The sequence below is a fragment of the Asparagus officinalis genome, chromosome 1 (assembly GCF_001876935.1).
Source record: "Asparagus officinalis chromosome 1, Aspof.V1, whole genome shotgun sequence".
Taxonomy (NCBI): domain Eukaryota; kingdom Viridiplantae; phylum Streptophyta; class Magnoliopsida; order Asparagales; family Asparagaceae; genus Asparagus; species Asparagus officinalis.
The window spans coordinates 23,139,719-23,154,031 of NC_033794.1; the positions used below are offsets into that span (position 1 = coordinate 23,139,719).

At 39.0% G+C, this 14,313-nt stretch overlaps 2 protein-coding genes across 2 annotated transcripts; both read right to left on the minus strand.

Annotated features, from left to right (window-relative positions):
• Positions 12,476 to 12,808, minus strand: LOC109832031. Its single transcript, XM_020399491.1, has one exon. The coding sequence runs from the start codon at positions 12,806 to 12,808 to the stop codon at positions 12,476 to 12,478; it is 333 nt and encodes a 110-aa protein (XP_020255080.1).
• On the minus strand, positions 13,519 to 13,851 carry LOC109832041. Its single transcript, XM_020399500.1, has one exon. The coding sequence runs from the start codon at positions 13,849 to 13,851 to the stop codon at positions 13,519 to 13,521; it is 333 nt and encodes a 110-aa protein (XP_020255089.1).

Below are 14,313 nucleotides of genomic sequence, written 5' to 3' on the forward strand. Positions count from 1 at the left end.
CCCAATTTGAATGAGTGAATGTGAATGAACAACCTCACTACTAAGCATAAAAAATCATACTTAGTATTAGGTTCCTCTATATTACTATACATATATGTATTGTATGTATGTGTGTGTGTATATATGTATATATTGATGATTTCCCATAGAGACGCAAAGGTGGCAAAAGGTCACAAAAGCTGGTCACTTAATAGGTCTCTTCTATTGGTATCCAAACTTGTCGGGATTAGTGAGGGAATCTACGGTCACGTGACCAACATGGTCCATCGGAGTCGTTGCCTTTGGACTCTATAAAAGTTATAATCCACTGGCTCTTCAAGACGAAACACGAAAGAGATGGTTATGTTCTACTCTGTGCCTCCTCATTGCAGTGGCAAATTTATTTTATTCCCTCCCTTCCACCTCATTTTTTTAGGTTTTTGCTTTTGATTTGAAGTTTCTCCAAACCCCTCCTTCACACAAAAAGTCTGTTCTTAAAGTTTGAACTCCCCGATATTGGAAAACTGTATTTGTGTAATAAAATAAATAAATAAAATAAAAGTAGTATACTCAAATCAAAGTGAAGGATTATCATTTACGTTTGAAAGAGACAGCTTGATGGCCAAGTTGTGTGCGTGTAGTGATTTGAAATGATAATTGAATTTACATCAACATTTTTTGCTGTGGACTGACTTCTTATTTACCAGACCCGACCTAAATCCGTGTGACTAGACTGACGATCTCATCATTTTGCTTATCTAGCAAAAAATGTGCTATAATCTTAAAAACTTTATTTTTCCTGTCATATATATAAGATCTTATAAGACTTGATTGCGCTTTAGTAGGATAAAGTTTCTCAACGTTCCGCGGTCCTGATTAGGATAAGGATCCATGACCTTCAACGTGGTCCCATCTTTGTGGCTGCAGTTTTTATGGTCTTACCCCGGCCCCCATACATGAGGGTCCGAAAGAAGTTTTCCAGACTTGAGGGTGTAAACGAAATTTTTTCCAAGAGTAAATATACAAAAGTCCATCAACTTTGAGCCTCCTGGACTTGTTTCCCCTACGCCCCACTGCTTTACAGATAAGTGAGCTTGATTTTCCTGCACAATCAGCAATGCCTTTGGCATCGTTGGGATGGGGAGATCTCTTTAGTAAATTTGAAAGTTTACTTTTTTTTAGACAACCCAAAGTTCACGAGAGTTTGCTAAGAGAGGACGCTCAGGCCAAAGTTCAATTTATTTTTTTCTTTTTTCTTTTTTCACAACTTCAGAGAACTAGTTTTAGTCGATATAATTATGGTCCAAAAATTAAAATAATTTTAATTTGGAAAAATTTGGACCGCACTTGAGGTAATTTTTTTGGTACAGAATATAGCTCTTAAACAAGTTTTATTTTGGACCAACTCTTATATGGAGTAACTTAAGCCTAGTTAAGCAAAACTAGTCCAAACCCAATCTTATTTTAGAATTGCCAAACACAGTCTTAGAATCAGTTGGCAACTCTTTAAATCTGGGTCAGATTTAAACTTAATCCAGTTCTAGAGTGTTCTTTGATAGATAAAAACTAGATTATTTTTTCCCTAGATTATTTTAGTTCAAATGCGGACCTCTAAATTGGTTTAGCTGTGAACTAGAAAGAAGTTGGTCAAAACAAAACTAGTTCTAGATATGGCTGGAATAAACTGTTAGCCTCATGGTTATGTGCCTACTCTCTAATCTTATTTTGATGATTACAAATAATTCCTAACATTATGCGTCGAGTGCTTGCATTTATTTTGTTAGGTAATCTACACAAATATCTTAGTTGGAGGTTGGATGGAATCGAACATTCACGATCAAATCCATTGGAGGATGGAATGAATAGTGGAGTGAAGCAATACATTTCAAGTCAATATCCAAGATCAAGCTTCATCCGTAAAGTTTAACAAGATGAGCTCAATTGAAGATCAAAGATTGCTTGGGTAAATTAGTTTAAGTGTTATATTATGTGTGTTTAATACTTCAAGCTCAATATCATATACACACACAATTTATTGGTTTATCCGTTTTTTGGTTTATCCACAAACAAAGTTTTTACAAGCAAATAGATATATATTCATATACATACATATTTGTTTCATGTGGATAAGTTGTTTTGGTATTATAGATATGAAACAATAGTTATATTCATATACACTTTCATATGTTTCATATTCTATTATATTTAGAAAAGTATTGTTTTTTTGGACTATAGACTTAATAATAATATTTTATATCTATTATTAAGTCTATAAAGTCATACAAAAGTTTAATAACTTAGTTTAAGTCAAAAGGTAAAAAAATCAAGTGTTTTACATATACACGTATTTGAGTGTTTTTGCAAAATGATGAGTTTTCATAATTAGGAGATGCAAATTGAAGAATTCTTTTTGTTACATGTTCATTTTCATATTTATAATCATTTTCCAAAGTTTTATATTTTTTAAAATTTATTTGTTATTTTTAAGGCACTTCAAAAATTAGATTTCATATATGAACAGTGCTTGTGCATGTTCATAAGTCGACTTATGATCTGCTCTGGAATCTGCAAAAATTGTCTGTTGAGTCGACTTATCAACCTGGCAAGTTGACTTATATGTAGTAAGTTGACTTATGCATTTCCGTAAGTCGACTTATATGATCTTTTTAGCCTGTAACGGCTAGTTATAAGTCGACTTATGCACTGTAACAAGTCGACTTATAACACTGTAATGGCTAGTTTTCCATAATGTATAGTTTTCAGATTTTTTTTTTATCTTTTTGCTTGGTTTTCTTATTTTTTGGGGTTTGTCTTGTGATCCTATAAATACCTCATGCCTCATAACTTCAGAGTGATCTAAGAAAACGAAAATAAGTTTTTGGGCAAGTTTGTTTAAAGTTTTTAAGAGTTTTCAAGTGTAGTTTTTGTGAAGATAGTTTCACAAGAGGAGGAGATCATTCCTTTGGTGTTTGGGCTTTCAATCTTTATGTGACGTCCCCGAGTTCAAACAAGGTTGCAGTCCAATGTGAAAGCAAGGATGTCAAACCTGCCATGCACCTATACTGTGCAATGACATGTTTCACCATCACAGAAATATCCCTCTAGTGGAAATAAATAAGACAGTACAGGTGCAAGCAGATATAAAAGAGATGAAGACAAGAAATAGACCACAGAAATATTTGATAAATCTCCAAATAATCAGGTCTCAATAGATATAAAAGAAATATGTCCAACAATCTAAAATAAATGATCCAAAATCTCAACTACAAGAGTCAACTGAAAAGTACATAAGCCCTCTCAGCTCTCAAAATGTAATGCAAATCTAAACATCAACTAAAAAATAGAAACTAAACATCTATGGAGCAGAACTATTAAACATATATGATTGCGACTATGCTAAAAATCCGTCAACCTGTGACTCTCCGAAACTCTGCTCCGCTGCCTGAAAAGAAGTAAAAACCACAGCGTCAGAGCACTAGCAAGATCATCTCCATCCGCCCCCAGGGGAAGGGCTACTAGGTATGATGGAGGCTCTACCTATAAGTGCATAGTCTACCTCGTTCATTTACCATGTACTAAACTGGGGTTAATACTTAGAAACTCACAACACGAGACTGGTACGTCGGGTGGAATAATCCAAACAAGGAAACCCTCATGTATATACCATATGTCTCAAATTGTAAATCGCTAAATATTAACTCCAAAATTAAGAATAAATGAATACAAGAAAGATAATACAGGAAATACCATATCATACATCTTCAAAAATATCATATCAACTCCTCATACTACCCTTAGTGGGTAAAACAGATATTGACACACTAGTGTATCTAAGTTGTGAAATACTTTCACAATAGATCATATCGATGATGTCAATATTCACGTACACTTAGGTTATTTATCGTATCGTCCTTCTCTGGAATACTTTAACTCATTGTATCCCCGTGAGGACCCATAAATAGATATGTCAGATCATTGCACTCCCGTGCGGACCAATAACTAGATATGTCAATTCATCGTACTCCAGTGCGGACCAGTAACCAAGTATAATAACTCATCGCATAACCATGAGGACCTATAGGTATATCAACCTCTGCGCATCTTCGTGCGGACCGATAGTTAGGTATATCAACCTATACGCATCTCCATGCGGACCGATAGATAGGTATATCAACCTCTACGCATCTTTATGTGGACCGATAGATAGGTATATCAACCTCTGCGCATCTCCATGCGGACTGATAAAGAAGTGCAATCCATCTACGATCTCACTGCAGGACCTGACTAAAGCACTCAGAGTATAGTCCATCTGCAGTCTCATTGCAGGACCTGACTAACCCCACCCAACCGATCATAATTATAATATATATAATAATAGTCGTTACTCTTAACGATTATAACCTATTTGGATACCCCAAACAATGTAATCATGTGTACTTAATCCCCGTACGTGTACTCCTCAAACTATGCGTGAATATCAGCTCACGTCTTGCACAAAAATGCTCACCAAACGAACACACAAGAAAAATGTTAAATCTCACAAGAACTGACCTGATCAGTCGACCGACAACCTCAACGGTCGACTGATAAGGTCGTTCACAAAAAAATAGGGCAACCACGAATCCGTTAGTTGACTGATGCTTGCCATCAATCAACTGATGACCTCCCTTCAGTCGACTGATGGCAACTTCAGTCGACTGAACAGGCCGAAAATGCATAGTTTGTTCTTCTCTCGTGTTTTCTTAAAAAACTTAGGTTCTTATCTGATTATATGAATAAAACTTGATTCCATTGTCATGTATACTTAACCATGAGTTTGTTTAAACAAGATAAATCACATGAACTCATAGATCTAGGGTTTAACATGCAAAACAACCTAATTCTTGTTTATGTCGACAATCTAAAGCATATAAAGTATATTAAACTATAATTAACTCTTTAAAATAAACCCTAATGATCATGATTATGTCAATATCTCAGTTTTAGATTCGTTCTACTATTCTTGACATAAGATTTAATCATAAACATCACATGTAACATGTTTAATATTAGATTTAAACCCTAAACATAAAGTTAAACATATAAATCTCTTAAAAACATGATTTTTATTCAAGAGAAAGGTTTGGACAGAGGTGATCTTTCCTTTTCACATGTACAAGCCTCTGAAAAGAACAACAAGTGATTACCCCATCATCAAACACCGAAAATCCCGACTTTTCCTCGACGTTCTCCTCACAAACTCTCCTAAAAACTAACTTTAAGGCTAGGATTTGAGAGAGAGAAGAAGAGGGGCTGCTAGGGTTTGAAACTCTAATGTAAAGATAATTTTTTTTGTGAAAACATAGGTATGTATGTATATATATATATATATATATATATATGCAAACCCGAAATAAATCCGTTTGACTCGAACCAGGAAACCTAGTCTGACTGGGAAAAAACCACCTTCAGTATTTTGGTTGTAACTTTCCCATATGACCTCAGAATAAGGTGATACAAGATTTTTTTTGGAAAACTATTGAAGAGTCCTACAACGTTGATCTTTTGAGTTTTTCCAGATTTAAACTGCATTGGTGAGTAAAATATATAAACTCTTAACTGGTCATTTTTTTAGATTTCTCTTCATACATGTTTTGTGCATTTGCTCTCATATATTCACAAATATATATTGAATTGATCTCAAATCAATTCCTATCATACTCAAACATCAAAATATGTTATTTTTCATCATATAACTATTTGGGTGGAAAAATGCTTTTATTGATGAATTCATTATAACTTTGGGTGTTACAATAAATTCAAAAGAAATAGTCTTTTTATAAGACTTTCAATAAAAAATTATAACTTTCTTTCGAACAAACACAATGGACGTTTACCTTTCGCTGCTTGCGTGAGATCTTAGTCTGTGATGGAGACATTAATATCCATGAACTACTAAACGATTAGATCAGTCCGGAGTCTCGTTGATTCGCGAAGGAATCAAGAAACTGAAGCAATTATCTTGGAAACAATGAGATAACCACTCTTCTTGAGATCGTAGCTAGGTATGATCTCAAGGAAAGGAACCGGGAACTATAGATCTGACGAACTCTTCTTCTTTATGCTGAAGAACTCGATCCGATCTTCTCATCCTCTCTGAAATTTGTGCTCTTTAGCCTTCAATTCAGCAGGGCTTTGCTGAGGCTCGAAAATTCCAAATCTGTGTAAATGAAGACCTTAGGGCTATATTTATAGGCTTCGGGGCCTTTGTTTTCAGATAAGAATGATCGATTCACTCTTATCCTCAGTTGTAACCAATTTATCATGTTCTTGGATGATATTTAGATCAGTTAAAACAAATCCAGGTGAAAACAGCTTCAAAACAGCAAAAATCAACTTTTCTGGGCTGTAGACACTCTCAGTGTCTCGGCCGTGGTTGAGACACTTAGGGTGTCTCGGCCATGGTCGAGACACCATGGGTGTCCTGACTAAGGTCGAGACACCTTGAGTGTCTCGGTTTTGGCTGAGACACCATGAGTGTCTTGGCCTTGGCTGAGACACTTGCAGTGTCTCAGCTTTGGTCCGGGGCATTGATTCATGTGTCCCGTCCGTTTCTGCCATATCTTCATCATCCAAACTCGGAATCACACGATTCAAAGTGTGTAGGATAGCCGATAAGGAGATCTATAAGCTTCCATTGTTGAATCACATGTGAAGTAGACGAGACCTTAGGGGCGATTCGTCTTTCATAAGCGACGCGTAGCTCCCGATCAGCTTGTGTTTTTGTTATTCTGAAGTTCTGTTGCTTCACACGGTTCGTCGACTCACTTCATGTGCTTGTTAATGTCAAATAAGCTTCTGTGTCTCAGATAGTAACATTCATCGTCTTCTCTCTATCTCGAGCGGCATGCGGGAACCTATAGGCATTTTTAGACGCCCACAGATACTCCCTCTAAAGTATTTCCAATTGCAAAGGAGACTCGAAGTGGGATCTACACCCTAAGAATCTAGAATGGTAAAACTAGGAGTGGGATCTCCACTCCGAGAATCAGAAAGATTCAAGCAACTCTAACTTTTATAGGATTGATTGCTTAATCCAAGAAAAGAATTCCTCATTTATTGAGGTGAAATCCCAATTTTGGCCCTAACTTTTATAGGTTTGGCCAAATAGGAAAAATATAGAAGTCTTTTGTTTATCAAAAGGGGCATTTTGATCTTGGTCCTAACTATCTGCAGGTTTGACCAAGTGAGGTTGGAGACAATCCTAACTTTTATAGGTTTGATTGCTCAAATTGATAGTGGACCTCTTGTTCATGGAAGAAATCGAGAGGGGATTCTGGATTTGGCCCTAACTTTTATAGGTTTGACCAAACAAGTAGTGGGAGTAGGAGTACAAATCACAGTGGGAGTGTTGACTTGTACCGATCACTCAGTGGGGGTTCTTAGTGTCAAGTGATAAGGACTTAACACGAAGGGGTTTGACAATTCGTCAAGGATTAGGATATTAAAATTCCCAGTGCTATGTCGAGACTTTAACATCGGTAGATTAGTGTTTATCACTTTGTTTGTAATGACCAGGTTATCCCTAAGAATATTACATTTAACATTTTTCTAGGAACTTTCTATTACATGAATTATCCATCCCCAGCTTTCTTTGGAAAATTGGGTCCAATGAGGAGCACATTGTCCTCAGTCGCATGTTCGGGTTATCCTTAAGAATATAAGATTCTATAGGAACTTCCCATGAAAAAAAGGAAACAGTTTAGACTCATATACCTATTGGAGTATTGAGAAGTAGTTTATACTCGTATACTCTTCGGAGTGTTGAGAAGAAGTTTATACTCGTATACTATTTGGAGTTACGAGAAGCAGTTTATACTCGTATACTCTTTGGAGTATGCCATTCTAATTTGGCTTATCCTAGCGTTATGACACCAGCTTAAACCAAGGTTTGAATGCTATCTTGAGAGTGAAGTAAGCCTTGGTGGGATGAAGGATCCTCCTGTGGTGCGTACAGTACTTTGGATCCGAAGTATTGTCAGCTTCCTCCTGATTTGCGATAGGTGGTAGCTTGATCTTGTTGTTTTTAAGGAGGGATTCGAAAATGGCCGGAACATCTTTGTTCTTGAAGGAGTACTCTTTTGGAGTCTCGAATCCGAAATCTTTTGCTGTCTTTGGGGTTATTGTTGTGACGTCTGATTAACGTCAACAACTGTTGTAGGTGTCTTCCCCTTACCACGGGAGGCAAAGTTTGATTTCAAAGGGTTAGTCGTTGGTTGGCTTCTTTCGGCTTTCTTCCTTCTGAGGAAGCGTTAAGCCTGCTCTCCACGCACCATCAACTCTTTCCAGGTGTTGGATGGTGATACTCTCATAACCTTCAAAATATCAATGGATAGGTTGTTATGATAGGTTTGGAGGATGAAGTCCTTTGTGATTGGATCTCGACAGTTCATCGCTTTATTTCGGAAGCGCTTGATGAAGTCGTCAACTGTCTTTTCATCTTCTTATTTTTCCTCAAAGAGTGTCTTGATGGATACCTCGGTGTCGTCATCAAAGAAATTACCGAGGAATGAGCTTTCCATATCGTCCCAGCAGTTTATGCTTCTAGGCTTGAGATGGCGGTACCAATCTAAAGCAGGCCCGCAAAGGGTACCAATGAATGACTGAACCATCAAAGGCTCATTGCCAGAGATCACTCCCATGTGGGACTTGAAATAGATTAAATGTTGAGTGGGCAAGCCCTTCCCGTCGAACGACGTGAAGTTGATCAAGTTGAACTTCGCTAGATATGGGATCGATTCCCACTCTCTTGGATAGGGACATGGAATGTCGTTCCTTTTTACCTCTCGAACAGACATCAGAGCGTTGATTTAGCTCTCGAGGTCTTTCATCTTTTCATCCTCATCTGTATCATGCTTTTGATGATTTCTGAGAGGAACAATGCGGTCACCCCTGGCATTGTCATCTTTGGTGGGACCACCCCCAGCGCTGTTGTCTTTAGTGGGGCCATCCCAGTGTTCTGGTCAACGGGAGGGTTATTAGCTTTGAGGTGCTCATCCATATTTGAATTGCGACGGCTGGATTCACCAAGTTGATTGGACAGAGCCCGAATATGTTGATCATGCTCTTCCTTCATCCGCTGCATAACCATTTCCATTTCGATATTGAATGCCTCTTTCTGCTTGGCTAGAGAATCCTCAAGAATTTTAGCCATTTGCTCGGTGTTAATCATGAATGCCTTATGGGATTGTCCTGGGCTGGATACTGTATTGTCAGAAGTGACTACGAAGTTGGCATCTGATACTTCACCATCCGAGGATAGGCCTCTATTCATCCTCTGATAATTCCTTTGCCTAATGGTTTTCGATCGCAACCGGGTTAGATGATGCGATATGAGAGGGTCAGAACTAGAAGGTTGACTTGCCTTCCTCTATTAGCTACGTTAATTGTGACTTTTGGAAGTTCGTCATCTTGAACGACTGATTGTTTTTTGCGGAAACGTCTTGGCTTAGTATTTGATGCTTCAGAGGAAAGCCTTTAGAATACCGAGACCCTCTATCAAGTGGTCTTAGGGAAGCTACATGCTGATAATACTGCCCTAATAAGGTTGGCACACTGACAATGAAATTCCGTTTCCCAGATTTCTCTCTTTCGAGATCTGTTCGTACCCCCATCCTGATAGTACAACTTATCGGCATGATGAACGGAGCTATCTATCGCGTGTTGCCACAACTTCTCAGGTATAACGTCATCGTCTGACGAACACATTTTCTTTTGAGGACTTGATGCCTTGTTGGTGTTCTCGAGAGTCACACGTTTGGAGCCATGCTTTTGTGAGTGCGGGATCTCAACGGGCTCTTAGAATTTGACTCGCGATCTGATATGGTCGGTTATTATAATTTCCTCTTTATGAGAAGTCTCCAAGTTGTTGCGAGGGTGTGTACGACCCCCAGTTTGATGAGTTGCTCGAGGTTCTTTCACCGGACCTAAGTGCTCTTTGATCGACACTCGACATTGATCCTCGTGCAAAGGACCTAGGCGATCCTTCAACGAAATCTTGAATTTGGAGAGATCCATGCTACCATAGGTATTCACCGGAGGTGCGGGAGCCGGAGGAGCAGGATCTGAAATTGACGAAGGCTGAATAGTAACTTCGTCTGCTTTTTTGTTAGGCGCTGATTTGACCTTTGGCTTCCAAACCCGTTTATACTTGGGTGATTTCTTAACCGCCTCTTTTTTCTGCATTTCTTGTGTCTTTCGCACAAAGATCCGGGTGTGCGCAAGAAGTGCACAGCGCTTCTGAATGCGCTCCTCCAGAGTGGAACGGTTCCATTTAACACGAATCCATTCGCTAGCCGGTGATTTGGAGAAGAATCCAGAAGCTTGTTATGGTGATGGTTTAGCCATTTGGTGTCTCCTGGACTTCAAATCCGTTTTGTAGCGGAGCCCGTCCACTTACTCCAAAGACTTAGCAAACTAGCAGGTGAGACGTTGGTGGCGCCTCTGACGAGCCCTCTTTGATAAAGTTGGCGCGCCTTCAACAGTTAACTCCTTAATGGAAGCGGTGTCCAGATCTGTGGCTTTGGCTTCATCAGACACCGACGGATCATTGTGAGGTACAACTGCAGTAGCGGTAGCGGGAAGATTGCCTCCTTGGGTCTTCAGATCTGAAGACCAGCGGATCTTTAAGGAGGAGGAGACATTCATGCACTTACGAGGAGAGGCGGATTTGGAGGAGGAGGAGGAGACATACTCCTCGAACTTCTGTTGGTCGAACTCGTATTCGACCAATTTAGCCACGGGGATCTTGATAGTCGGCTACGGCACGACAACCTTGGCAGTAAGTCTGTTGGCTCCCACTATAGTCGCCAGCTTGTTTTGGTGAAAAATCAATTTCTTCATAGATGTAGTCATTACAACTTCAGTCATTACAATGAAAACAAAAAGATAGTCTTTTTATAAGACTCTTACACAATGAAAATAAAAAATACAATTCTTATCAAAACAAACGCAGAGATCGTTTATCGGTGTTCTACTTATGCAGGATCTTTGCCTGTGTCTGGGTTAATCCGTGGACCACCGAACAATCAGATCTATCTGAAGTTTCACTGATTCGTGAAGGAATTAAGAAACTGAAGCAATTATCTCGGCAACAGCGAGATAGCCACTCTTCTTGAGATCGTAGATAGGTACGATATCAAGGGAAGGAACCGAGAACTGTAGATCTGTCGAACTCTTCTTCTTTATGCCTAAAGAACTCAATTTGATCTCCTCATTCTCTCTGAAATACATGGCTCTTCAATCTCTAATTCAGCAGGGCTTCGCCGACGCTTGAGAATTCCAGCTCTGTGCAAATAAAGGCCCTAGGGCTGTATTTATTGACTTCAGGACCTCCGTTTCTAGATAAGAACGACCAATTCACTCTTATCCTTAGTTGTAACTACTTTATCATGTTCTTGGATGATATTTAGATCAGTTAAAATAAATCCGGGTGAAAACAGCTTCAAAACAGCAAAAATCGACTTTTCTGGGCTGCAGACACCCTCAGTGTCTCGGCCGTGGCCGAGACACTTGGGGTGTCTCGGCCACGGCCGAGACACTGAGGGTGTCTCGGCCTTGGCCGAGACACTTACGGTGTCTCAGCTTTGGCCCGGGGCATTGATTCGTGCATCCCGTCCGTTTCTGCCATATCTTCGTCGTCCAAACATAGAATCATGTGATTCAAAGTGCGTAGGAAAGCCGATGAAGAGATCTATAAGCTTCCATGGTTGAATCACATGTGAAGTATACAGGACCCGAGGGGTGGTTCGTCTTTCATAAGTGATGTGTAGCTCCCGATCAGCTCGTGTTTTCGTTATTCTGAAGTTTCGTTACTTCACATGGTTCGTCGACTCACTTCATATGCTTGTTGATGTCAAATAAGCTTCTGTGACTCAGATAGTAACATTCATCATCTTCTCTCTATCTCGAGCTGTGTGCGGGAACCTATAGACATTTTTAGACGCCCACAATAACATATTTATTTTTATTTTTGACATAATATTCAAATTTTTGAGGTTTTACATGCTTCCTCCCTTAAAAAAATTTCGTCTCCAAAATTCCACAGTCGTATTACAGAGATTAATAATACCAGAAAAGCATGTTGAGGGGATAATCTAGAGAAGGAAACCCTCACATATACATCTCACACCATTAATCTCCGGATATAAAACACAGCTATATCTACACTTAACAATCTAGAATGTGAATACTCTCACTTAACCCCTAAGTAAAGGGAACTAGTACGCTGGAAGAAAAATCTAAACAAGAAACCCCTCATATATATACCATGTGTTCCGAATGATTAGGAGTTAAGTGTTAATACCATCATTCTAGCATTAAGTATAAACATGACTAAACAACATATATAATCATAACTATCAATGCATATAAGCACATATAAATATCAACATCTTACCTACTCAAACAGGTATAGGTAGTCGCAACGTACATCTTCCTCGCGCTCCCAAGAAATCTCTTAGGCTCCATGCCGGCTCCACTGAACTTTTACTAATGGAATGACTTTATTTCTAAGATTTTTACTCTCTTTAGCAAGAATACATATCGGAATCTCTACGGTAGTCAAATCATCCTGGATCTCAATCTCTGATGCATCAATTACCCTTTGCTGCTCTTCATCGCGCAAATGCTTCTTGAGCATCAAAATATGAAAGATATCGTGTACACTTGACATCGATGCTGGAAGCTCTAATCTATAGGAAACAACTCCAATACGCTTAATAATCCTGAAGGGACCAACATATCTCGGAGCAAGTTTTCCCCATCTACCAAATTGCTGAACGCCTTTCATCGGTGATACTTTTAACATAATTAAGTCTCCGACCTGGAACTCTAGTGGTCGTCTCCGCTGATCTGCATAACTCTTTTGCTGACTCTGTGCAGCAAGAATGCACTCTCTAATTAATGTCACATTCTCTGTGATATGCCTAATTAGCTCCGGCCAAGGTAATAAGCTATCCTCTGGCTCTGCCCAACATATAGGTAATCTGTAAGGCCTCCCGTATAATGCTTCATACGGTGCCATCCTGATAGTAGCTTGATAACTATTATTATCTCCCTTAAAAAAATTTCGTCTCCAAAATTCCACAGTCGTATTACAGAGATTAATAATACCAGAAAAGCATGTTGAGGGGATAATCTAGAGAAGGAAACCCTCACATATACATCTCACACCATTAATCTCCGGATATAAAACACAGCTATATCTACACTTAACAATCTAGAATGTGAATACTCTCACTTAACCCCTAAGTAAAGGGAACTAGTACGCTGGAAGAAAAATCTAAACAAGAAACCCCTCATATATATACCATGTGTTCCGAATGATTAGGAGTTAAGTGTTAATACCATCATTCTAGCATTAAGTATAAACATGACTAAACAACATATATAATCATAACTATCAATGCATATAAGCACATATAAATATCAACATCTTACCTACTCAAACAGGTATAGGTAGTCGCAACGTACATCTTCCTCGCGCTCCCAAGAAATCTCTTAGGCTCCATGCCGGCTCCACTGAACTTTTACTAATGGAATGACTTTATTTCTAAGATTTTTACTCTCTTTAGCAAGAATACATATCGGAATCTCTACGGTAGTCAAATCATCCTGGATCTCAATCTCTGATGCATCAATTACCCTTTGCTGCTCTTCATCGCGCAAATGCTTCTTGAGCATCAAAATATGAAAGATATCGTGTACACTTGACATCGATGCTGGAAGCTCTAATCTATAGGAAACAACTCCAATACGCTTAATAATCCTGAAGGGACCAACATATCTCGGAGCAAGTTTTCCCCATCTACCAAATTGCTGAACGCCTTTCATCGGTGATACTTTTAACATAATTAAGTCTCCGACCTGGAACTCTAGTGGTCGTCTCCGCTGATCTGCATAACTCTTTTGCTGACTCTGTGCAGCAAGAATGCACTCTCTAATTAATGTCACATTCTCTGTGATATGCCTAATTAGCTCCGGCCAAGGTAATAAGCTATCCTCTGGCTCTGCCCAACATATAGGTAATCTGTAAGGCCTCCCGTATAATGCTTCATACGGTGCCATCCTGATAGTAGCTTGATAACTATTATTATATACAAATTCAATCAATGGGATGTGGAGATTGAGTCTCGATCTGATACGATCGTCTCCGGGACTCCATGCTATCGAACGATCTCTCGGATGAAAATCATCGCATATGTATGCGCCATATAAGTCATCCTCACATGTAAGAAATGCACCGACTTCATCAACCTATCTACTATCACCCAAATAGAATCATTTCCTTTCTTT

Bases quoted from the DNA above. Each gene is read 5' to 3' on its own strand.
- LOC109832031 (XM_020399491.1), bottom strand. From the start codon at position 12,808: ATGAAAGGCGTTCAGCAATTTGGTAGATGGGGAAAACTTGCTCCGAGA.
- LOC109832041 (XM_020399500.1), bottom strand. From the start codon at position 13,851: ATGAAAGGCGTTCAGCAATTTGGTAGATGGGGAAAACTTGCTCCGAGA.